Raw genomic sequence first — 26469 nt, forward strand, 5'->3', positions numbered from 1 at the left:
ACTGTACCTCAAATTCTCTTCTTTAAGAGCATGATCTTACTATTACTACCTCCCTAGCTATTAGAAAATTCCTTTAAAGTACTTTAGCTCCCCAGCATTCACAGAATGAAACATATATTTTGGAGCTGATGCAGGAATTTGTTTTGCTTGACTATGTATATTTTTCACAATTTTTTTTGGAAATTTTTTTAATTGAGAGGAGGCAGGAATGAAAATACATTGTGGAAAAGAAAGAATGGAAGCTCCCTGAGGGCAGGGTCTATCTTTGCTTTTGTATTTTTATTCCCAGGGTTTTGCGGAATACTGGAATGCTTGGCACATAAGTTCTTGTAAAATGCTTTTTCATTCAGTATAAAAAAAAAAGAATTTAAGCACTAAGTAGGATCTATTATGCGCAGCTAGGTAGTTCAGTGGATAGAGTGCCAGGCCTGGAGTCAGGAAGACTCATGTTCCTGAGTTCTAATCTGACTTCAGACACTTACTAGCTGTGTGACCCTGGGCAAGTCACTTAACCCTGTTGGCCTCAGTTTCCTCTTCTATAAAATGTACTAAAGAAAGAAATGGCAAACCACCCCAGTATCTCTGCCAAGAAAACCCCAGATGGGGTCATGAAGAGTTGGACATGACTGGAAAAAGACTGAACAACAAAAGATCTTTCATTAGCTGAGGCAATTAAAAACTACAAGTTTTTAACTAAAAACTACAAGTTTTAAGTATCACAATATGATGTTTTTGTTGTATCTTTCCTTCAATTTGCCAACGTCCTTTTCCCTTAGTAGAAGCTAAGAATAAAGAGAAAGCTCTACTTACTTGAAAAAGTTTGTTGCTTTATTAATTCTCAGGACCTGGGCATTGATCAGCCTTTTCTGGCCATTTGCACACTGTGAATTAGTAAGCTAAACAAATAGAAATGTTTATTTATTATTTTAGCATAACACTATGAAGACAGGCTGAATGTAAAATTCTATTATATTCTCTCACCTAAAAAAAGTTCAGGAGTTATAAAATAATCTTAGCCCAAAACTCCAAGTACAGTTTTAGAACATTTAACTAGAGTTTAGTTGCAAATATAGTATCTACATTTAAGGAGGAAATTTTACAATTATTGAAAAATGCTTTTTGACCCAGAGATCCCACTATTAGGCCTGTACCTTAAGGAGGACAATTGCAGAAATAAAGGCCCCATCTATACTAAAATATTCTTAGGGGCCTTTTTTGTGGCAGTAAAAAACTAGAAACAAAGAGTGTACCCATAAATTGTTCAGCAGGGAAAGCTGAACAAACCAGTATATAATTCAATATCATTAGGTACCAAGGAATGACGAATATGAAGGATTCAGAGAAACATGAGAAGATGTATGAAATGATGCAGACTGAAGCAAATAGAAGCAGAGAACAATACGGTTAATGACAGATGTACATGATAAGAATACTAAAAGGAAGCTGAAATCCAAATAACTATCCAAGTCATTATAAAGACCAATCTTGTGCCCAGAAGAGAGATAATGGACCAAAGCATCCTTTTCTTATCAGAGAGGTAGAGACTATAGGGCAGAATGTTACACATGTTGTCAGACATAGTCTGGCATCATATCAGGTATATTATTTAACTGGTTTTTCTTTGTTCCAAGGAAAGGTTCAGTGTTAGTAGAATGGGGGTGGGAGTGCAGTGGTATAAGTAGAAATGAAGGTTATATGTAAAATGAATAAAACAGATTTTTTTAAAATGCCTTGAATTAAGTAGCCAACAGCTTAGTACTAGAATGCTTTACCAATATTTGTTTTTTTCAAAGACTTTACCCCAAAGAAATTTAGGAAACAAATCACTATGAAGCACCTCAACTCAGGGCTACTCTGGAAACAGTGTTCCAGCTTCCTGGCGTTTCTGGGCCATCCCTAGTCATGGCTCATATATTCTGCTTTAAATGTAAGCACATCTCTTTGGCAGCTGCTAAAATGCCACGAGTTACCGTAAAGGCATCAGTGTGTTATTAGAACCAATTTGCTAAAGTGTAACCCGGCAGGCCCCTGTTTGAGGAGGAATGGAGAAAATCTTTCATTGACCTGAAGAACAGCAGGGGGAAAAATAACTTTTGCAACAGACCCTGACCTCTCACATTCCTACAACTTGGACTCTGAGTATTCTTTTCATTGTGTTGCTTTGATTTGTTTTTTTGGATATCATTTTGTTATATTTTTCATTTTAGGTAATAGCTCTGCCAAAGACCTACTGGTAAGGTAAATCTTATAGATATGTAGAAGGAAAACAGATGTCTCTGGACTTGAAACAGGCAATTATCCCATGGGAAAAATAAAGACATGAGAACTGAGACATAACTTAATGTGACACATGTGAGAAGACAGACAGATGGTCCCCTAGGTCTGAAGAGCACTCTCTCCTCTTTTGAAAAAATGCCTAGTTTCCTTTACAGCACCCCTCAGATGATTTCTCCTACACCAGGCCATGTGTGATCCCTTCCATTGCTGGTGCATTCTCACTCCTGAAATCTCTTTTTATTACTTGTATACTTCATGTTTACTAATCTGTGCTTAAATTGTACGTCTTCTCCAATCCCCCAGCCTAGAGGGTAGGGACTTCTTAAGAAATCACATCATCACTTTATTTTAAAGTTGCAAGAAACCTTAATAGTCACCTAGCTGAACCCATACCTGAAAAGGAATTCCCACTACAACAAGACAATAAGCAGTGACCTGCCCTTTGCTTGAAAACCTCAAGTGGGAAGGTGCCCGCTGCCTACAACGCCGTACAATCCTGTTGCTCCCCTGATCAAACATTCTTCAGTGGATCCCTATCACAAACTCCTTAATTTGGAATTTAAGGCCTTCTAAAATCAGCTCTTCGCATTCCTGTCTCACATTACTGCCCTCTACACGCTCTTCATCTCAGCCAAACTGGAACGCAAATTGGCCTCCAAAATGCACAGTCCATGTCTTGCTTCTGACTGTGCTGTACTTCTTTTATTTTAGAGTCCTCATACTCTTACAAAAGACTCAGCTCAATTGCTCCCTCCTCCATGAAGTACTCCTTGATTCCCCTTCCCCCAGATGTTAATATTCTCTCCCTTTTCGAACATTCCTCGATCATTTTCTCTCCTCTCACTCTTACTTCCTGCACTCCCCACCTTATGTCCTTTGTGCCATACTTATTTCTGGATGTACTGCCCCACAAGCAGGACACAAACTCCTTGAGAGGGAGATATTATTTCACTTTTGTCTTTGTAGCTCCAACACTTAGCACTGTGCTTTGTCCTTAATGTCTGATTAATTGAACTACCTGAATGATAGCAATGGTCAGAGATAAGCAGAGGAAGGAAAAGGAAGTCTGAGCTATGGTTTTGAGGAACAAGACAATGGACGTGGAAACAGAAGGCCAAGGCACAGAAGAAAAGAGAAGACCAGGTCTCAGGGAAGATAAGGATTCCGAATCCCAAAAGTCAGGTAATTAGATGGAGCCAACTTGATCATAGGGCATCAATAGTTTGCTCTCTGATAGCATATCTGTAATGTCCTGAGTAGTCCTGAACTCACAGATACACATAAGAGATCATTTTAGGTCAGCTGAATGGGAAATATTGGTCTAGGTGTGCTCTCATTACAACTATGGTAAGAGTAAGAAAGTTAGGGCAGAGAAGTGTTCTTACACCTTAGAGATTTAGACTATTGTTCTGAAAAGTACAGAAACCTACACTAATGTCCTCTCCCAATGCCTTGCTTTGGCGTACTGGTTATAAGGATATGCCACAATATAAGTTCTAGAAGGTCCTACCAAGCTGAAAGGGTTTTAGTACAAGCGTGGTGATACACTCCATGCGTCTGTTATCTCCAGGCGTGTCTCACTAAGTGATGATAGTGCTTCATCACCCGTCTGGCTTGGCCACAAGTACATGAAGGTTTTTGCTGGTTTTTCTTAACAGAAATAGAATTTTTATTTCCTCAGAAAAGAAAATTTAGTGATGGTGTTCTTGATGAATAAGGGTAACTGCTTATCTTTTGCAGTTCAATAATAGTAATAAAAACAACAACAAAAATATCTTAGACAATCAAGCTAGAAAGACAGGATTCACCCCAGATACCTGGAGATGTTGTTGCCTGAGTAAAAAAATCTAATAACTCTTAAGGAAAATAAGTTAATATTTAGCACAGAAATGGACATTCTATTTCAATGAAGTAAGTAAAAAAAAAGCTACACTTAAGTAGTCTTCAAAAATGATAGCACAATGATACAGTTCTTTATCTGATTTACAGATATTACAGCCTGATACAGAAGGAGAAAAAAATATAATCGACACAGAATCAGTTAAAATGAAAAGACAATAAACACCCCACCCCTCCCCTTACCCATGCCAAATATGTCTAGAAAAGAAGGTATCATCTGGCCAAAGGAATGAAGAAAAAGTCCAGGGATGATTAAGTTTCTGAAAATGGAAGTGCATGAAGGTTTTGAACACAGTTTCAAAGACATTCCACTAAGTCATAAAGAAGTCGTGTTCCATATCCACGCAGGCAATACCCACACCAACCAAAATCACAGATCCTTGAAGGACCAAAAGGGAAAAAATCATAAACGTTCTCAACAAAATTCAGTAACAACTAGTACTGGGAGGACAATGATACCACTAATGTTATAAGCTTTCTGTGTTACAATTAGATACCTACATGTCATTAGATAGACAAATTATCGATATTTTAGAATGACTGGTAGGGGGGCACTTTTGAATGACTAAGTATGGACTATACACTAATCTTTACAAAGTACAATTTATTACTTTCGAGTACATACAATTAAAATCAACAAACAGTAATTACTCATTGTGTACCAGGCGCTATCCTAAGTAAAGAAAATACAAAGAAAAAAACCAAAGTCATCCCCGGTCACAGGATGACAATAATAAATAAACTGACAATATATTACATGATAGCTATCATTAAAGGACTTGTTTAAAAGAATATGTAAGGATGACATTTTTAAAAAGCATATTAATTACATATGTTGCTTAGAATGTATTCAATAAAGAAAAAAGGTCTTTTTAAGCATTTTATACAATCCTTTAAAAACATTTTTTGCATTATTAATTTGTATTCTCTATAAAAAAAAGCTTTGCATTATACATAGTGGGTAAGTATTTAATAAATATTTAACTGAATTGCACTGTGTTGTTATATCATAACAAACTGCAAATTATCAGAGTCTGTATATCCAAATCATGGATATAGGAAAATACTTTACAATAGTAATTTGTTGTACTATTTAAAATATCTGACATATGAAGTACTATAAACAGTTAAGGTAATAGAAAATTTAGAAATTAGAACCACAAATGTTTCTTTTACCTGGGATTGATAATTGGATTGTGTAAAATCTGGTTCTTCTTGGCAAGATGGGGTTTTCATTGGACTTTCTGGGGAAAGATAAACTCACAAAGATTTATTTTCAGTTCTAGCCTCTCTGTTGAAGTCTAAAATGACAATACATCATTGTTTTATGAACAGCAATAATTATACATAGTCACAAAATTATTTTAATAAAGGACCATCACCATTATTTCCTTTCTTTAAAATAACAATTGTGAAAAAGCACAATTCTGGTTGAATTTAAGTGTGTGGCTCAAAATTTGAACTTTTTTTTCTGAGCATTATTCTCATAGTTGTTCATATGAGGAATTAAAACATTATTGTGGCTTTGAAATGTTAGACCTAGTCTTAATTATATCATATCATACCTTGGCATTTAATTCCAGCATTACAACCAGGTTTATTTTCAGCATTTCTATCTCTTTCTTCAAGTTCTGATGCCAAAATTTCATTTTTCAATTCCTAAGAATGAAAAGATTATATATTAACAATTCTATTGTACCTACCTAACACTCTACTATATAAAATTAAAAGTTACTGTAGGAAAAGAATAATAGTTAAAACCTGCTACTTGAAATTATCTAAGGCAACTTATGTAGGATAACTTTAAAAAACAGTTTAAAAATTCACTACATCATACCAACTACATGAAACCCAGAGGTTTATATTAATTATACCAAGTCATGAAGACAGTAAGGCAGAGCACAACAAGAATAATCAGGACTGCCTGTCAACAAGACCAATGTGATAGATAGTTAGGCATAAAAGGCACAAATAGTTGGAGCAGAGAAAACAATGAGTACAGGTCAAGAGTTATTAATTTGCAATGCACAACCCCTAAGGGGACTATAGATAAGTCTCAGAAGTCCATTAACTTGGATGAAAAAACAATTACAACTTTATTTTCACTAATGAACATAAGCAACAAAGAACATTCTGAGAAGGGGTCCATTAAGGCTGCCAAAATCAGTGGTGTCAAACTCATATAGAAACAGGGGTCACTAATCCATATATAAAGATCCCCGAGGGCCAGATTTTGATATAGTTTTAAAATGAAATCTTATCTATATTTTTAAAAATATTTTATTTGTTAAATGTTTCCCAATTACATTTTAATCTGTTTTGAGATGTACTAAGAAGAGTCATGGGCCACAAGGAGGCCACATGTTAGTTATTTCAGAGAGAAATCACAAAGCTGGAGTCTGGGTTATCAGGCTAATTGGGGTGCACATGCTTTGTGGACACATCTCTATCAAATCATAAGATATCAGTCACAATGTTCAGACTCTAGTCTCTGCCTGGTCTTCCAGTAGGAGCCTGAATCTTGACCTTGACTATATAATTGGACTCTGCTTCTCATTGTGCCCTTGCTCCCAGTCGAGATCTCTAGACATTGATCTGATATGTACCAGACTGACACAACCACAGGCAAGAGTTGTCTGCCCTGTCTTGGTTTTAAGGATCTTTCATGGTATAATCAGATAAGAGTCAGAAAGTCTACTGCTATCCAGAATAAGGGAAGGCAAGGCATTTGAGATTCTAGCTTGAAGCAAAGGCACAAGGCTTTTAAGGAGGTCAACCAGTTCTTAAGAGTTTGACTTCCAATAAAGAATAATTATCAACTAAAATTCACTAAATAGAATATTTTGGTAAGAATATAAGTTGGATGTAGGTGAGTAGTGACAGCCGAGGCTAGAAAAGTAGTCTGGACCCACAGAAAGGAAGACTTTGAATGCCAGGTTTAATGATTTGGACTTTATTCTTTATGTGATGAGGAATGTATTTGAACTGGGAAGTAAGTGCTACCATAAGGAAATCAATCGAGGGGTTGGTATGTAAGGTGGATTAGATATGCATGGGAAAAAAATAGAAGGGATGCCAGTTGGGAAAATATTACAATATAAGACATACAGTAATAAAGTTCAGATTTATGTTACTGACATTAGGAATAGAAAGAAATTGACAGATTAAAATGAAGTTGTAAAGGAAAAAAATTAGGATTTGGAGACTACTTTTATTATAACTTGCCTGATTTTTAAAGTTTTTGAGAATATTTTCATCGTCTTCTTGAAAAGAAGTCACACTTGTTGGCTCATAGTCTACCTGAAATGTCTTTGTTACAATGCCACTTTGCCTGCAGTCTCTGAAAATTAATAAACAAAAGGTTTTCTTTAACAGAAAGGAAGAAAAGATACTTGCAGTTAAGCAATAATAACAAATTTATCATTGAACATTTTTAGTTCAACTAATTATTGAAACACATTGACAAATGGAAATATTCTATGGATTAACGTCAGTTTTCTCCCCTCACCATTTACTCATGGTCAAGTGAAAATATCAACATCCTATAGCCTATTTTATCACCAAATATTAGGCTGCCTATGCATATCATTCATACTATATTATAAAAATTCATTCTTTTGACTAAAATTATCATGTAATATGATTCAACAAGGGTTTATTTTTTTTTTTTTACCAAGACCAAAGATTGCATACGTGAGCATATGGCTTAATTGGATTCATTTTAATAACCACATCAATATTTTAGCTATGGTTAAATTTGATGCCTCTAGTTTTCTTTCCATAAACATTGAAAGATAAATGAAATATTTTGACAGAGTTGTTAACACAGTATCTCAAGAAAGAAAATAATATTTTCTGCCCAGAGAACAAATGGCTAGTTCTTGAAGTGTTTGGTAAAAGACTTAGTAAAATCTATTAAAATTATGTCACATTTATCTATTACCATGCCTTTTTATTTTCCTATGTAACACTTAAAAGTCTAATTAGAGAGCATTTACAGCTATTTAGTGATGTAGTTCAAACAAATTTCTTTTTTTATCTTTTTCTTTTCTTCTTTTTATTATTTTTTTTTATTGTTCACTTTATTAAAATGTTGAGTTCCAAATTCTCTCCCTTTCTCTTGTCCCTCCTCCATCCACTTAGAAGGCAAGCAATCTGATATCAATTATACATGTGAAATCATGCTAATCATTTCCATATTAGCCATGTTACAAAAAATAAAAAATAAAAAGCAATAACCATAAAGAAAATGAAAAGAGAATGCTTCAATATGAACTCCATTCATCAGATCTCTCTCTGGAGGTGGAGAGTATTTATCATCATAAGTCTTTTGGAATTGTCTTTGATCATTATATTGATCAGAGAAGCTAAGTCTTCATAGTGATCATCGTTACAATATTGCTATTACTGTATACAATGTTAAATAAATATTTCTAGATATTTTCTATGACTTTATCTCAGGCCCTAGTCAGATGCCCTGCTACTTGGGACCCTGGCTCCAATCCCAGGAGAAAAATTAGGCAACAATCACCCATAAAAATTCAAAGGAATTAGTCTCCATTCTGTTCCCTAGGCCCCAAATTATTACACCAAAAGAAAAAGAAAATTGAGGTTTTCATGCAATGTGATTTTTCTCTGAGGTATTCAGAGAAACGCATCAAGACACAAGAACTGATACAGAGTGAAGCAGACAGACTCAGAAGAATATTATACACAATAACTATAATGATATAAATGAAAAACAAGATGAAAAGGCAAAATCAGATTAATTAGAATAAGCAATCCAGGTACCAGAAGACAGATCATGAGACAATGCCTTGCTCCTGTGGTAGGTACGTAAGAGGTAGAATGCCACATTTGCTGAGAGTAGTCTTTTTAACAGTTGGTTTTACTTAACTATTTGTCTTTATAATTCAATTGGGAGGAGAGAAGGAGCAGAAAATAACTACTGTATAAGAAATGAAAGACATCAATAAAGATTTTAAAATCAGTAAACAGACATTACCCAAATAGCTGACTGGCATAATATAGAGAACTTTGTAACTAATTTAGAAATGGGGAAAATCTGGCCAATTAAGAGTCAAAATTGCCTGGGATGAACTGACATTACCAAGTAAGTGTAAGTGGTTTAGTCCATGGGAAACAATCTATAAATCCTAGCTGATCTACTTGAAATGTTAAATTTATTTAGTATTTTGCATTCTACTTTTGAAATTCTCAGGTATCAGCTATTTTGAAAGATCCTCACTGCATTAAACGATTTCCCAAAAATGCACCTTGAAGGTAGACCAGCAGGAGGAGTATGAAAGGCACTTTTCGGGTCTATATTCTCTAGGGATCCAGACAGGTAATCATGCAGCATTGTGCATGAAACCTAGAAGACAGTTCCATAAATGCTGACAAACCTGTCCTGTAGGATATGATATATCATTGCCACATCACTAAATCAGTCACACAGTTGATTCTTCTTTCAGAAAACACAATACTGAAAGTTTCTAAGTTTAATAAAGTGAGCCTTTATATGAAAATAAGAAAAAGTTATTGAGTAGGAAGGGGAAGAAATGATAATGATGAAATAGGTAATATCAAGTGTAATTGGAGTTTGGCACATGCCAAGACTAGCTATGATGGTGTTCACCCACATGGAAGATTCTAAGGAGCTACCACCAGGAGGCTGGAGTTCTAGAGCATGCACAGATAATCTGTACTGGCCTACCACATGTTTGAGAACAGTCTTTCTCCATTGGCTGTCTTTAAAATAGTCTGATTCAGCACGCGCTTGTGGCTTTTTCTGCATGTCTGAGGAAGGAGGTGAAGTGGAAAACCTTGGCACCTCCTTCTCTCTCACTGAAGCCTTATGGCCCCGAAAAACAGGTTTGGATCTTTGGCTTTTTTCAGTTTCTTTTCTAAGCTAGCTCAGGAGCATAAGCCACAGGGATACAGGAGTTTATGAATCCAGGTCAGGTATTGCAGCCAGTCTAGCAGCAAACATCCTGAGGAGCAAGGGGTCCAGTGACTTCATCCTAGCAGAAGCAGGCCCTGCCATCTTTGAATTTGATCTTGGTGAGATCAAGGCCATGTAGAAACTTAGCTAAATTATAAGACTGCTTGATCGTTTTTTGGTCGTGTCCGACTCTACATGTCTTCCTGATTCCAGGACTAATACTCTATCCACTCTGCCACCTACCTGCTCTAATTATGAGCCTACTTAACTCTAACCTACATTAGGTGGTATGGAGGGGGATCATGTCCCTAAAGAACCAGGGAGAAATGTTTATACATTTGTTCTTAATATATCCTTGAAGTAAAAATCCGACTGTATAATCGATAGCAAATGGTTAAATGGAACTGGGGTGCTAGTTACTGGGCCCCTAAAAGTTAGGGGAACACAGCCAATGGTTGGCTTGAGCCAATGACAGAGAAAAGTGACCCTCTGATCCTTTCAGGTTACCTGAAGAAACCTGAAAGGGGTTAAAAGTAATAGATCTGGCCCTGAGAGAGTGGGGCCAGAATCAACCATATTACACAAAACAGCCAACATTCAGCAGAATGTAAGCTCTTGAGGGCAGAGATTTTTTTTATTTTTATGCTCATGCTTTATACAAAACAGATGCTTGTAAGTGTTAAATTAATTCAATAGACATATGTTGAATATGGTAGCACATAGCATGTTCAAGAAGCAGAAAAATAAATTCTGGGGTAAAAGAAGGTGGATTTTAGAAGTAGTGAACTGAAACCTGAGGCTTGGAACATAAGGAAATTAACCATAAGAATATACTATTTCCATGGGAAAAAATTTATCAGGCCTGCCATTACATAATAATGGCTATCTTCTTCTCTCTACCCACCTTCAAGCTTCCACCATCCTGTGCCCCAGTCTCTACCTCTATCGAATTAGGACTTTAAGTTCCATCTAGAGGTCTGAGGCTACTGATTAGTGAGCATTTAGCTTTTCTAGCTCAGACCCAGACTCATGATGCTCTTTTCCAACCATCATAATGCCATGATGTGCTACAAATACTCTTCTTGCCCAGACCTTGGTGAGGCTCTGAGACAGGGATAAGGGCAGGATCTGTGATTTCACTGGTATAGAGCATATCTGTCAAACATGTGGTCCACAGGCCACATATGGCCCACAACAACCCTAAGTGTAGCTTAAACTACATTAAAATGTTACTGGGAAATATTTAGCAAAACAAATAAAAATAAAATAAAAGCACAAATAATAGTACATTTTAAAACTAAGTTAATATGTTACCCACAAGCACGGTGTTCATGTATGGTTTGGGGTTTAGTGGTCATTTCTTTTTGACTTGGCACCACCAGTGTAGAGAACTTCCTCAACCAATGCAGACTGGAACCTTCTCTGCAACTTGTAGTCTTAGTGAGATGCCTAGAGCACTGAGAGGTTAAATGACTTGCTCAAATTAATGATGTATAAGACAAAGTCAGGATTTGAATTCAAGTCTTTCTGGCTTTGCCAGTGGCTCTAGAGCTCTGGAAACAGGAATCAAATCAACACTACTATTCTTGCAAAGGAAATGTCAATCAATCACCCTATGACATTCTCGTCAAAATACTCCTCCTTGGTCATTCCTCCCCTACATGAATTGTCTTCCCTTATTAGAATATAACCTCTTAAGAGTCAGCAACTGTTTTATTTACTTCTATTTTTTATCCACAGCATTTAGCACAGTGCCTTACATATAGTAAGCATTTAATCAATGTTTATTCAGTCACACTAATTTTTGAAGAAATATAGTGCTAACTTACTTTGTGACTGCCATAGCTTTAACCTGTATTTTTCCATCAGGAAGAGTGATTGGTCCTGTATATTTAAAAGTGGTATTTTCACCATATCCTTTTCTCTTTAATAATTCAGGTTTGCTGCCATCCAAGGTGTAATATATGTTGACAGCTGTGGTGTCTAGAAGTCACAAATAAAACAAATGTCATAAATAACACAAGAGCCAGCAAAAGTAATCCATAAAGAGTAATAAATTGTGACTGCAGGTTTTTCTACTCATTTGTTATGAAGGCTATGGAAAACTTCTGGGGCAGCTAGATGGCGAAACAGATAGAATACCAGACATGGAATCAGGAAGACTCTTCTTCCTGATTTCAAATCTAGCCTCAGACACTTACTAGCTATGTGATCTTGGGCAAACCATTTAACCCCAATTGTCTGCCCTCCTCAAAGAAAAAAAGAAAAGAAAAGAAGTGGGAACCCCAAATGGAGTCATGATGAGCTGGACATTTATGAAATGACTAAACAACAACAATAAGGAAGGAATTAGGGAGGAAGAATATTCCAGGCATGAGGAAGTCAATGAAAAAGCCCATGGTCTGGGTAAGAAGGCTGGGATTCCACATGTATAATAGGCATCGGATAGCTTACCTTCTCAATGGTGGGAGAGGGGCTGAAGAGAGGGAGAGAAACCTGGAACTCAAAATTCTTTAAAAATGAATGTTAAAAGTAAACATTAAAAAAAACTCAAAGCTAAAATTCAAGCTCAACTCAAGAGCTACTTGCTGTCAGTTAACATGCTTATGGATTCACAAGTAATCATTCTCACTGAAGACTGACGCTGAGCCCACACTCCTACTTTCAAAGTCCTTTTTGTATTTGGGGAAGAGGGAGATCTAGATATCATCAACCTTCTTCAAGCAATATTCCATTCAGAAAAAGAACAACAAAAGGCATAATCTCTAACACTGATGTCAAAAAACATCAATGGTACACCAGGGCCCTTGGAAGTGCTATGTTCATGATCTCAAAACTAGGCCAGGAGGATGATAGGATTATTATAGTCTTGAAAAGGTAGCCTCTAAACCCTTTTTTCTTAATGTGCTTCTCTTTTATTCCTTCCCTCTGTACGTAACTTAAATGCAATTAAGGTAATATCCTCCAATGTTTAGATAGCTCTAGTGCCTCTCAGAACTCACCCATCTGTCTTTTCTCTCCTGTACCCCATGTATGAGCCTATGGGAGCTCAATGACCTCCCCCCTTTACTCATAGCACTTATTTGAATCTTTCAGCTCTCCCTTGAAAAACTTCAGTGTTGGACTCTGAAGTCTCCACGCTGGGGTTTAAACAACTAGTTTATTGCAATGCATGATTATTAGACTTTAAAGATATACATAGAAATGGGAAATAAAATTTCACTCTAAACAGGCTGATAGAAAAAAATCTCTTTTAGTAAATGACTACACTATAGGATTCCTGAAATGATTAGGTAAATGAAATTCGCCTTTTAAAGCACATGATAAGAAACCAAGTTGTTTCAAAATACACATATACAAAAGAATACTTCCACTCCCTATAGCTGTAAAAGGTGTATGATCTGCTTCTCTTCTATTTTTTATCGTATTATCTTGAATATTAAGGTTATGTATCCATTCAGAATGTACTGTAGAATATGGTGTAAGGGGCCAGTATGAGCCTAATTTTTTCCAGGCCAGTCCTCCAAGGAGGTCTGTCAAAGACAACATGCAAACAACTATATAAAACCAGTCTATGTACAGGATAACTGGAGAAAATCAATAGAAGAAGACAATGGCATTGAAGGGGATTGGGAATAAAATGAAATTTTAGCTGAGGCTTCAAAGAAGCCAGGAAAGTCAGGAGGTAGAGATGAGGAGGAAGAATATTTCAGGCATGAGGAAGTTAACAAAAAAGTCCACACACTGATAAGAAGGCTGGAAATATGTGCTCTCTTACTGCCTCATCTGATGCTTACTACCTGTGTAAACTTGGGCAAGTCTTCTAACTTTCTAGGACTCAATTTCCTCATCTGTAAGTAAGGGAGTTGGACTACATGGCTTCCAACATCCTGTGTAACTCTAAATCTATGATCCTAGGATCTTGGGTATTAATTCCCTGCTAGCTAACTTTGTTCTGTGATTTCCAATACAAAAGTTATTCTCACTGGCAGAGAAAACAGAATTGAGCTGCTCTCCCTTCTCTCTGTTATCAGTCATCATAATCCCATGTGCCCCAAGAAAAAGTTCTACCCATTCTTGGATCTTCCTATTTCTCCCAACATAGCTTTTAAACCCGACCATTTTAATTGCTCTTGGCTTCACTTTCCAGTCTCGGCTCATTCTGAGCTTGAGATCGCTGGACATTATCGATCAACCAGCAAGTATTTATAAAGCTCACTGCTAGGTGCTAGTAATACCAGCACAAAAAATGAAAAAAATCTCTACTAGCAAGCAGTTCACATTTTTATAGGGAGATAAGTATATATGTAAATATAAAGTAAATGAATACAAATAAATACAGAGTATACACACACAAAGTAGGTGGGGGCTAGGGGTGAATAAAAAAAGGCACTAGCGTCTGGATCAGGATCAGGAAAGGCTTCACCCAGAAGACGGTACTTGAGCTACATCTTAAAGGATAAGAAGTATTCTATGAGGCAGAAGTAAGGAGGAAGTGCATTCCAAGCACTGGAGACGGTCAGGACAAAGGTGAGAGATGAGAGATGAAGAACAGAGAGAAGTTCCCTACGGCTGGATCACAGAAGGTTGTGGAGAGAGTAAAGTCCAATGAGGCTAGAAATATACGTTGGGGCCAGGTTATATAGGGCTTTAGAAGCTAAACAGCAAAGTTTATATTTATATCATATTATTGATTATAGTTATATATTGATTATATTATTTATATTATATAATAGGAAACCACTGGAGTCAGCTGAGGAGAAAGTCACATGGTCAGATCTGTGTTTAAGACAAATTACTTTGACAGTGGTGTGGAATACAGGGAGAGATGAGGCAAAAAAGTCAATTAGGAGACTTGGAATAGTCTAGGCAAGAGGAGACAAAATCTGAACCAAGGTGATAGCTGTAATGACTGGAGAAAAGGTGTTAGATGGGGAAAATGTTATGAAGGTAAAAAAGTCAAGCTTTGGCAACTGATCAGAAATGTGGAGGAGGGAAAGTGAGGTATCCAAGATAATGCTGATGTAATGAACCTGGGAAACTGGAAGGATGCTGATGCCTTTTACAGAAATAAGGAAGTTTAAAAGAGAGGAGGGCTTTGGTGGAAAGAAAATTACTTCAGCTTCTGGCATGCTAAATTTGACTTATCTCCAGGATATACAATTTAAAACATCCAATAGACAATTGGTGATGTGGGGCTGAAGCTCAGGGAAAAGACTGGATATAGATAGATCCAGAAGTCAAGGGAATGAAGATGATAGCTGAACTCATGGGAGCTTATCAAGAGAGAATGTATTGAAGAAAAAGAGAAGATGACCTAGAACCTTATGGAACATCTGCAGGGTTTTGGAAGTGTGATATGGAGGATGGGCCAAAAAAGAAGACTGAGAAGAATAGGTCACTCCTATAGGAGGAGGGAGACTCAGGAAAGCGTAGTACCACGAAAACTCAGACAGGGGAGAACATCTAGCAGAAGGTGGCCCACAGTACCAACTGCAGCAGATAGGTTGAGAAGGATGAGAAAAGACCATTAGATTTGGTAATTAGGAGCTCATTGGTAACTTTGGAGACAGCTTGTACACAACAGATACTGGGCAGTCCACTGGTCCTCCTGTTGGTCCTTTTGGTCCCCTGATAGCAGAGACAGCTTCTGGCTCACTCTCTTCCTCCAACTCAACATAGGGCAAATAGTTCTCCCTCACCTGGCTTGCTTCCAATAAGGGTTTGGGAAAGGACCCCCCCTCCCCTTCCTTACATCACCAAAAATGACCAGCTCTGAACATGCAATGAAAGAACAGGTGGAACAGGTGTTGGTGTAGGTAGCCTCAGCCTAGGCTTTGGGCCTCTAGCTTCCTTTCCTTCTTTGCTTTCCTACTATGAGCATAGGTGATAAAGCAGCAAGGGAGAGTGGGAGTTGACTAACGTCCAAAGAAGCCTTGTGATTGCAAGAGGTCTAACTGTCAGAGCTGATGGGCAGCAACAGAATTAGTGTTCTACAACTACACTCTGCTTGGAGGAGGAACATGAATAGGAGGAGCAGGAGCCAAGCTCTGGCCTGACTGAAGAAGACACAGACCTTGAGGGAGACAATACAGAATTAAGGTGAAACATAACATGACTTATTTAATGGTTCTGAAAACTGCTTTACATTTCTGGTCATTTTTGATGGTTTTACCTATCAACCTCCCAGGAAAGCATAACAGCGTTATAAATAACTGGTTCTTGTTGAAGTTTTTGTCAGTGGGGGTCTTATGTGTGTTAAGTATTTGTTCTGAGGTGAAGAAATAAATAATTGTCCTATACCTAATCTACATTATCCAGAGTAGTCTTTTCCCTTTCGGGGAGACTCTAGAAATAAGCTAAACCTGAGCTTTAAGTAATTTGTCATCAAACTCTGGAGTGGAGGTGTAAAAAGACCAATAGTTAGAGAAAGAATGTCATCCCTCTTTTTAAAAGTCAGGCATCTTCAGGACTTAATCTAAGTATTTCAAATATATGAAATCAGAGCTAGCTGTCCTTTAACAGAGAGGAAGAGGGCAAGCACACCAGCCCCACTGGACCCAGCAGTAGTTTTTCTGGTTACATTTAAAAGTTGAATTCATTGTTTGATTTGGATTGGGCAATGTCAATTCACCAAGAATACTGTGTGTGCCAATGTTCTATCAAAGAAAAGTAAATAAAAAACCAACAAAATTTTCTTTACATTGAATACAAAACATTCAAATATAGCGGGGGAGGGAAGGAGGAGAAAGATTTTAGGGGATCAAAATCTCTTGAACATAAAATGCAAAAGACTTTTTTAAACATATACATACACACCCCATTAATCAGAACAACAATATTGTAAAAAGAAATAACTTTGAAAGGTTTAAGGAACTTTCATCAATACAATGACCAAACACAATTTCAAAGGACTCATGATGCAACATATTACCCAAAAAGGTGGTGGACGCAGAGTGCAATATTTTTTTTGGACAGAGCTAATGTGGGAATTTGTTTTATTTGACTGCACATGTTTGTAACAGATTTTTTTTTTCTTCTACTTTCTCAATGAGTGGGAAGGAACATGTAGGAGGAAAAGAATTAAAGCTGAAAATAAAAAATCATTTGTGAAAGCATTCATTACTTTTCAAATTAGCCAGCAAAAAACCATTTAAATGGTAACATTTTTTTAAAAAAGAAATTGATTCTTGTGTGTCCCTGCTCTATGTCTTTAAACTCCATGAAGAGAAAAATTAGGAAATGAAAAAGGCACGTTAAAGATCTTCAATTTTTGCAATTTTATTATTTTGTATATTTTGTATGATCTACATGTATTTATCTAATATTTTTTACTTTAGTGATAAAATAACTGTTATGACTTATTGAAGAATTTCATATATGTATATATTAGGAAGTTAGGTGAAGACACAGGAGATACAGTCCTGGGTCCGGAGTCAGGAAGACCTGAGATCACAGTTTTTTCCAACATGAATAGCATGACTTTGACAAATGATTTCTTAAAATCTAGTTAAACTTAATATGCCATTCCCTTGATTACCAGTTTAATAATCCAATCAGAAAAAGGAAATAGAGTTAATCTTTATGGCCTCTTAAAATTAATCTAATATGACCTCTTCTTGATGAAACCATTCTGGCTCTTTGTGACCACAGTATCCTTTTAAAAATATATGTATTTTTTAAAAAGATAAATAAATAAAAGCCAGACCTACCTACACAAAATTAAAATCAACTTTGGTAGACGGCAAATTTGTATATTTGCCCTTCTGCCTCCTCCCCCTGCTTAGCTCCCCCTCCCCCAGGTTCTTCATATACAGCAGGCTTCTGAGTTAAGAACTTCAAAAAATTTTGTACTAAGATTTTATTATGTTGATAATAAGTTCTACACACTCACAATTCTTTGGCTAATTGTTGGTAGCTTAGTCATTAAGCAGATTAAGTATCTGGAACATTGGTACTAGAACACTACTATACTGTATTTTTTTCTGTCCTTTGTGGCTAAACTCTTTGAAAAAGCCTCCACTTTCTCTCCTCTCACTCTTTTCTTAACTCCTTAAAATCAGGTTTCCAATATTATTCCACTGAAAAAGCTCTCTTCAAATTTACCAGTGATCTCTTATTTGCCAAATATAGTAGTCTTTTCGACTACTCTTTGGCCTTTGACACTGTTAATTACCTTCACCTCCTTGATACTCCCTTGTCTCTAGGTTTTTGGGACATCCCTTTCTCTTGGTTCTTTTCCTATCAGACAACACCTTCTTAGGTTCCTTTGCTGGATTCTAATTCAGATCACACCCTCTAACCCTTAGGGTTCTCTCTGGGGCACTCTTCTCTTCTCCCTTTATACTACTTCACTGGTGATCTCATTGGCTCTCACAGATTTAATTGCCATCTCAATGTTGAAGATTCTCAAATCTACCTATCTTGACCTAACCCATATGCTCATCTCCAGTCTTATTATCTTCAACTGCCATTCAGACATTTCAAATAGAATGTCTAGTAGACCTCTTAAACTAAACACATCCAAAACAGAACTCATTTATCTTTCCCCTAAACCCTCTCCTTCTCCTACCTTCCTTGTTAGCGTAGAGGGCATCACCATCCTCTCAGTTCCTCAGGCTCACGACATAGGAATCTTCCTCAACTATTCACTATCTCTCACTATTCATATACAATCTGTTGTCAAAGCCTTGTACTTCCTTTTTTTTGTTATTTCTTTATTTTTAGTTTTCAACATTCATTGCTACAAGATTTTGAGTTCCAAATTTTCTCCCCATCTCTCCCCTCCCCCCACCCCAAGACACTGTGCATTCTGATTACCCCTTCCCCCCAATGTGCCCTTCCAGATTCTATCACACCCCTTCCCTTATCCCCATCTTCTCTATTTTCTTGTAGGGCAAAATAGATTTCTATACCCCATTACCTGTATTTCTTACTTCCCAGCTGCATGTAAAAACAATTTGTAACATTTGTTTTCAAAACTTTGAGTTCCAACTTCTCTCCCTTCCTCCCTCCTCACCCATCCCCACTAAGAAGTCAAGCAATTCAATATAGGTTATACATGTATAGTTACGCAAAAGACTTCCATAAAAGTCATGTTGTGAAGACTAACTACATTTCTCTCCTTCCTATAGTGCCCCCCCATTTATTCTATTCTCTTTTGACTTTGTCCCTCCCCAAAAGTGTTTATTTCTAATTACCCCCTCCTCTCATTTGCCCACCCTTCTATCATTCCTCCACACCCTGTTTATCCCCTTCTCCCCTACTTTCCTGTAGTGTAAGACAGATTTTCATACTAAATTGATTGTGCATGTTATTCCCTCCTTAAGTCAAATGTGATGAGAGCAAGCTTCACTTTTCCCCTCTTACCTTCCCCCTTTTCCCCTCCACTGAAAAAGTTTTTTCTTGTCTCTTTTAAGGGAGATAATTTGCCCCATTCTATTTCTCCCTTTCTCCTCCCAATATATTCCTCATATTTTAATTCTATTTTTTTAGATATCATCCCTTCCTTTCAACACACCCTGTGCCCTCTGTCTATATGTATATAATCCCTCCAACTACTCAAATACTGAGAAAAGTCTTAAGAGTTACAAATATTATCTTTCCATGTAGGAATGTAAACAGTTCAACTTTAGTAAGTCCTTTATGATTTCTCTTTCCTGTTTACCTTTTCACACTTCTCTTGTTTCTTGTGTTTGAAAGTCAAATTTTCTATTCAGTTCTGGTCTTTTCATCAAGAATGCTTGAAAGTCCTCTATTTCATTGAATGACCATTTTTTCCCCTGAAGTATTATACTCAGTTTTGCTGAGTAGGTGATTCTTAGTTTTAATCCTAGCTCCTTTGACTTCTAGAATATCATATTCCAAGCCCTGTGATCCCTTTATGTAGAAGCTGCTAGAACTTGTGTTATCCTGACTGTATGTCCACAATACTCAAATTGTTTCTTTCTGGCTGCTTGGAATGTTTTCTCTTTGACCTGAGAACTCTGGAATTTGGCTACAATATTCCTAGGAGTTTTTCTTTTCAGATCTCTTTCAGGAAGTGATTGGTAGATTCTTTCAATATTTATTTTACCCTCTGGTTCTAGAATATCAGGGCAGTTTTTCTTAATAATTTCATGAAAGATGATGTCTAGGCTCTTTTTTTGATCATTGCTTTCAGGTAGCCCCATGATTTTTAAATTGTCTCTCCTGGATCTATTTTCCAGGTCAGTTGTTTTTCCAATGAGATATTTCACACTGTCTTCTATTTTTTTCATTCTTTTGGTTTTGTTTTATAATTTCTTGATTTTTCATAAAGTTATCAACTTCCATCTGCTCCATTCTAATCTTTAAGGAATTATTTTCTTCAGTGAGCTTTTGGATCTCCTTTTCCATCTGGCCAATTCTGCATTTTAGGGCATTCTTCTCCTCATTGGCTTATTGGATCTCTTTTGCCATTTGGGCTAGTCTGTTTTTTAAAGTACTATTTTCTTCAGCATTTTGGGGGGTCTCCTTTAGCAAGTAGTTGACTCATTTTTCATGATTTTCCTGCATCACTCTCATTTCTCTTCCCAATTTTTGCTCTACTTCTCTTGATTTTCAAAATCCTTTTTGAGTGTTTCCACAGCCTGAGACCAATTCATATTTTTTTTTTTTGGAGGCTTTTGATGGAGGAGCTTTGACTTTGTTTTCTTCTGTTTGAATGTTTTGGTCTTCCTTGTCACCAAAGTAAGATTCTATAGCCTGATTCTTTCTCAGGTTTTTGCTCATTTCCCCAGCCATTTACTTGACTTCTGAGCTTTTTGTCAAGGGCAGTTCTCTGCTTCCAGTGGGGGTGGAGAGTGTACTGTCAGCTGCTCTATCCTCCACAATCTGTGGGCCAGGAGCTCCAGAAACAGTGGTTGCAGCTGCCCCTGCTGCTGCTGTGGCTACCATGGGTTCCTCTGCCCCCTCCCCCCTCAGCTGCCTTGGGGGGTCAGACCACTCCATTCTCCTCCACAGGCTTTTCCCACTGACCTCCAATTTGTCCTCAGTGTTTTGGGGTCATGAAGTCTGGAAACCACCACAGGTATGAGAGATTCAGTCTCCCCAAAGCCTGTTCAGGTCCCCTCTGTGCACTCAGGGCCCTCACTGGACTGCACTCTGTTCCCAGAGTGGCATGATAGACACTTCCCAGTGACCTTCAAGGTTGGGTTGGGCTGGAGATTTGCTTCACTCTGTCATTCTGCAGTTCTGTAGCTCCAGAATTTGTTCAGAGTCATTTTTTACAGATATTTGGCTGGGTTTAGGGGCAGCGCTCTAGAAAATCCATGCTGTTACTCTGCCATCTTGGCTCTGCCCTCCCAAAGCCTTTTATTTCTGCAACACCTCTCAAATATTTCCCTTCTTCCTTTCTCCTTTTTCTCCTCTAACATGCCACCACTCTGGTACAGATACCTATCACCTCATGTCAGGACTATAGCAATAACCTGCTGGTAGGTCTGCCTGCCTCCAGTCCCTCCCCAACTTCAATACATCCTCCATTCAGCCACTAAAGTGATTTCCCTAAAGTGCAGGCCTAACCATGTCCCCCCCTCCCCCCATATTAACTCGTGTGGCTATCAATTGCCCCCAGAATCAAATTCAGAACCCTCTGTTTGGCATTCAAAGCCCTTCACAATCAAGCCCCCTTCTACCTTTCCAGTCTTCTTATACCTTATTACCTGACAGACTCTTTGACCCAGTTGATTCTGGTCTCCTGGCTGTTCCATGAATAGGACACCACATCTCTTGACTCTATGGATTTTCTCTGGCTATACTCAAAGCCTGAACACTCTCCTTTCTCATCTCCACCTAACAGCTTCTCTGCTTTCCTTTAAGTCCCATCTAAAATCCCATCCTCTCTAGGAAGCTTTTCCCAGCCCTTCTTAATTATTTCCTATTTATCCTGTATACAACATATATGTGTAATATTCCTTTGTTTGTTATCTCTCCCATTAAATTATGAGTTCCCTGAGGGCATGAGCTATCTTTTGCCTCTTTTTGTAACCCCAGCATTTAGCACAGTGCCTGGCACTTAATAGGTACTTAATTCTTATTGATTGATTGAGTGGTAATAGAAGAGTTTGAAGTAAAACTTCCAACAATTGCTGTGGATACCCACAGTCAGCAATGATGTCTGTTAAGAGGTTAACACTTTTTTCATATTTACTTTGGGCTTATAATTCCTCATCAAGGTGTATCTCTTCAAGAAAGATCTTCTGAACTTCCAAATCTTTTAAAATCAAGCAGCTTGGCTACATGGCTAGCTCCTTTCCTAAAACGGGCAGAACTTTTCTAGATCTCTAGAATTTTCTAGATTTCTTATCATTTTCTTAGTAATACTTTCTAAAATTTTGCCAAAAAGACAAAGTGTCTAAAATGAGGGAAGTGATACTCCTGCTACATATACTCTATTCAAGTCAGACCATATCTGGAGTATTTTGAATAGCTCTGAATGATACATTATAGAAAAGACATTGACAAGCTTCATCCCCCAAGAGAGCAACCAGAATGGTGAGGGGAAAGAATCTAAGAACTAACAGAATAAGTTGGGGTTGTTTAGCCTAACGAAAGGAGAAGTTTGTGGGGATATGACAAACATCTTCGAGTATTTGAAGGTCTGTCATTTGGAAGAGATATTAGATTTGTTCTTCTTAGTTCCAGAGGTCAGAACTAGGAGCAGTATGCAAAGATTATAGATTCCATATAAAAATGTCATCTTCACATAAGAAAAAAATGTCCTAACAATTACCAGTATCTAAAAGTGAAATGGGCTGCCTCAGGAAACAGTGGGTTTAGGGATGATGGTAGAGGTTTCTTCTAACTCTGAGATTCTGTGCTTCTCTCTGATGAAGAGGTGGCCCTTCTCTGCAAAGACAATTCCTCTACTTAATATCCTTGATCTACCTCTTAAAGCAGACTGCCTATGGGATTAATCCTTTTCTCTCTAATCTTCAATATCTTCCTATCTATGGATTCTTACAAACATGTTGACATCCTTTAAAAGTTTTCTTCTTTTGACCCTGCTATTCCTTCAGATATTATTCTCTTTTTGCTTTTTCACAAACTACTAGAAAAAAGTGTCCATATTTATTGCCTCCAGCATTTCTTCTATTCTCTTCTCTTAATCTTCAGTCCCACATCAATAACTGCCTACTGGACTTCTCCAACTAAATGTCTCATAGGCATCTCAAACTCTTCATTTCCAAAATGGAACTTGTTATCCTTCCTTTCAACCAAACCTTTTTCTTAATTTCCCTATTTCTATGAAGGGCACTGCCAAGTCACCCGGGTTCCCAGTCACAGTCATCAAATATTAATTGAAATTACCCCCAATATTAAATTCTATGCTAAGTTTATCAATTCTACTTTTACTACTTCTCTACTATCTATCCCTTTCTCTCCACTCATTCAGCCACTCCCCTAATTAAGGCCTTTTTCCACTTCTGACCAGGACTACTGTAATAGCCTCCTAATTGGCCTCTCTGCCTTAGGGTTCTACCTATCCTCCACACCATCCATCCACATCCATCAAAGTAAGTCTGACTAGGTTATTCTTCTCCTCAACAAGCTCCAGTGGCTCCTCTCTATTGCCTCTGGAATAAAATACACAGTCCTCTGCTTAACTTTTCAAAGTCATCACAATTTGGCTATAGCTTATTCTTCTAGGCTTATTACAGTCAAACTGACCTACTAACTGTTCCTCACGCAGAACAATCCAACTCCTACCTCCCTGACTTTGCACTGGAGGTCTCCCATGTGTAGAATGCTTTCCTGCCTCACCTCTACCTCTTAGAGATTTGTTTGAGTGCTACCTCCTATACCAGGACCTTCCTGATGCCACCATTAGTCTACACTTAACTTTGTATAAGCTTGACACTTACATATAAGTGATATTTCCCCAGATAGGTTACAAGTTCTTTGAGAACAAGGGCTGTTTCATTTTTGTCTTTTTATCTCCAGCATCTACCACTGCACATGACATATAGTAGTGTGGGAAAACATTATCACATTTTTTTTTAACCTAACCTTGTGTAGCTGAGAAGCCAGACCTTTGCTTAGAGATCAGACTTGGTTAATGCTTAACTCAGGACCTAGGTTGTGCTGACCAGAAACCCTCTCAGATCCACAAGGAATGTGAGTAGTTTTCTCCTGTTATGCATTTGAAGCAACCCATGTGTGTTATTTGGAAACTGCCTCTGTGCTGGCCAATCAGTTAATTTCCTTTCTTCTTTATTTGGATCCTATATTATGAATAACCTACAGACGGGGGGGAAAGGGGGAGACGGGCTACCCTATTTTTTGGCTCTCTCCTCTACTGGATGACTTAATAAATTTATTTCCAAATTATTTCAATTTGGAGTTTTGTTCTCAGCCTAAGAGTAGCTATTTAATAAATGCTTATTGACTGATTGGCCAGTTTCCTCCTCCATAAAATGAAGTTGTGGGTTATATTGCTAGTCTCTCCAAGGGCCCCTTCAGATCTAAATGGAATCCTATGAAATACAAAAGTCTAAAATCATCAGGTCAGAAGGCAGAAACATACATAATTTAACAGGCTCAATCTTTTCCCTTTCCAAATGATAACATTTGTTTGTTTTTATATTTATGTAAACAGAAAACCAATATTTTCTACAACATAAGAAAATCACATTTCATTAAGCAGTTAGAGTTTGTCTATCAGTCATTTAGAAGTGCCCCCAAGGAGCTATGTGTATTTGCTTTATTCTCATATAAAAATGCTGGTCTTCCCTGAAATGATGAACTCCCTGGTAAAGTTTGAAGGGGCTCTAGGGACTTTTTATAAAGGCATATAAAAAAAGTAGATTTTAAAACTGCAGAAAAGAAACACTATAAGCCAGGTAAGCACTGTATCATCAACTATGATTTAAATCATTCTTAATTCTTACCTGATTTCATTTCTATAAGAGTATTGGTATTTATTTCATGTTTGTTTTTTCCTGGACAAGGGACCCTTAATGGGATAATCTGAGGAACACAAACTGAACCAGCAGTCATTTTCTCTGTAACAGCCTAAGGAAAACAAGACACATCCGTAAATAATACACAATGCATGCTCTCCTGACAGTTTTACCCAGTTACTTGAATATAATTGCTAATAAGAAGCAACTCTTTCTAAATTAAATAGAAAACTATAGAGGAAGGATGTTTCTTAAAAAAAAAAAACAAAAACAACTTTGGTCCAATCCAGTGATTTCAGCACTGTACCTGGCACATAGTAGGTACTTAATAAATGTTTATTGACTGATTTTATTGGTGTAGGGAACGGAACTCCTGATGATGAAACTCCCTCCACCATGTAGATCCAACCAATCTGAAATTTGTAATATTAGAGAATTGTTTGAGGTACTGAGAAGTTAAATGACTTGTTAATTATCACATTATAGCCAATACATCTCTGAGCCTGTATTTTCTACAAATATGGCTTACACACACACACACACACACACACACACACACACACACACACACACACACGAGGTTTCTGCCAGTCCAACAATCCAGACAACCAAAAAATCTGTATCACACTCTTCAGAGCTTCCTAGAAGGACTAACTCCTTGAAGGAAGCTCTTTCTGTCTCCTTTCTACCAGTGCCATCTTGATCTTACCCTTCCTGCCTTTCAGCAGTTGAAGAGAACATTTAGGAATGGCTACAGCATAATCTTTTCTCCTAAATAAGTAATGGGGGACAAACCAGAGCGCTCACCTCCACCATAAGGTATTGAGGATAAATGTAAATAATGTCTAAATCTCTTTAGCTAAATAGGGCCACTTTCTAAAGAGCTATTTTGTAATTAACTAAAAGTATAAGCTTCTTCCTGGATTTTTTGTGATCATATACAAGTTAACCTTAGAGAATTAATCACTATCTCACTCTACCTTTCCCATCTCATTACACAGTCTAGCCCAAAAGGTCTATTTGGTATTCTCTGCATGCAAAATTTTATCTCCTTCTTTTACACCTTTGCACAGACATGCCCCTCCCCTCCACGTCTGGAATGTCACTTCTATCTCTTTAGAATCCCTAGCTTCTTTTAAAGCTCAGTTCAAGTACAACCTCCTAGAAGAAGCATTTTCTAACTCTTCTAGGTGCTAACACCTCTTCCCCACCAACTATTTTGTATACATTGTAGCCCCAGACCTGGAGTCAGGATAAACCTAAATTCATATCTCGTCTTAGATGCTTACTAGCTATATGACCCTGGTCAAATCATTTAATTTCTACATTTTTAAACTTCTTGGGCTATAAAATGGGGATAAAATTTGTTGTGAGGATCAAATGAGTTAAAATTTGTAAATCACTTTACAAACTTTAAAACTAAAC

At 37.3% G+C, this 26469-nt stretch overlaps 1 protein-coding gene across 5 annotated transcripts in view; it reads right to left on the reverse strand.

The window, feature by feature from the left end:
- The window catches only part of DZANK1 (double zinc ribbon and ankyrin repeat domains 1), a 136169-nt gene that overhangs the window by 106224 nt on the left and 3476 nt on the right, over window positions 1–26469 (reverse strand). For 4 of the 5 annotated variants that reach the window (XM_072634537.1, XM_072634535.1, XM_072634538.1 and 1 more), the window contains exons 2-7: window positions 25033–25156; window positions 11950–12103; window positions 7402–7516; window positions 5742–5835; window positions 5353–5420; window positions 811–896 (exon numbers count right to left, since the gene is read on the reverse strand). In XM_072634537.1, coding sequence (XP_072490638.1) covers window positions 811–896; window positions 5353–5420; window positions 5742–5835; window positions 7402–7516; window positions 11950–12103; window positions 25033–25141 — 626 coding nt within the window. In that variant the 5' untranslated portion in view covers window positions 25142–25156. The remainder of the gene's footprint in view (window positions 1–810; window positions 897–5352; window positions 5421–5741; window positions 5836–7401; window positions 7517–11949; window positions 12104–25032; window positions 25157–26469) is intronic. The other variant, XM_072634539.1, reaches the window with a different exon arrangement.

This window comes from Notamacropus eugenii, chromosome 1 (genome assembly GCF_028372415.1).
Source record: "Notamacropus eugenii isolate mMacEug1 chromosome 1, mMacEug1.pri_v2, whole genome shotgun sequence".
Taxonomy (NCBI): Eukaryota; Metazoa; Chordata; class Mammalia; order Diprotodontia; family Macropodidae; genus Notamacropus; species Notamacropus eugenii.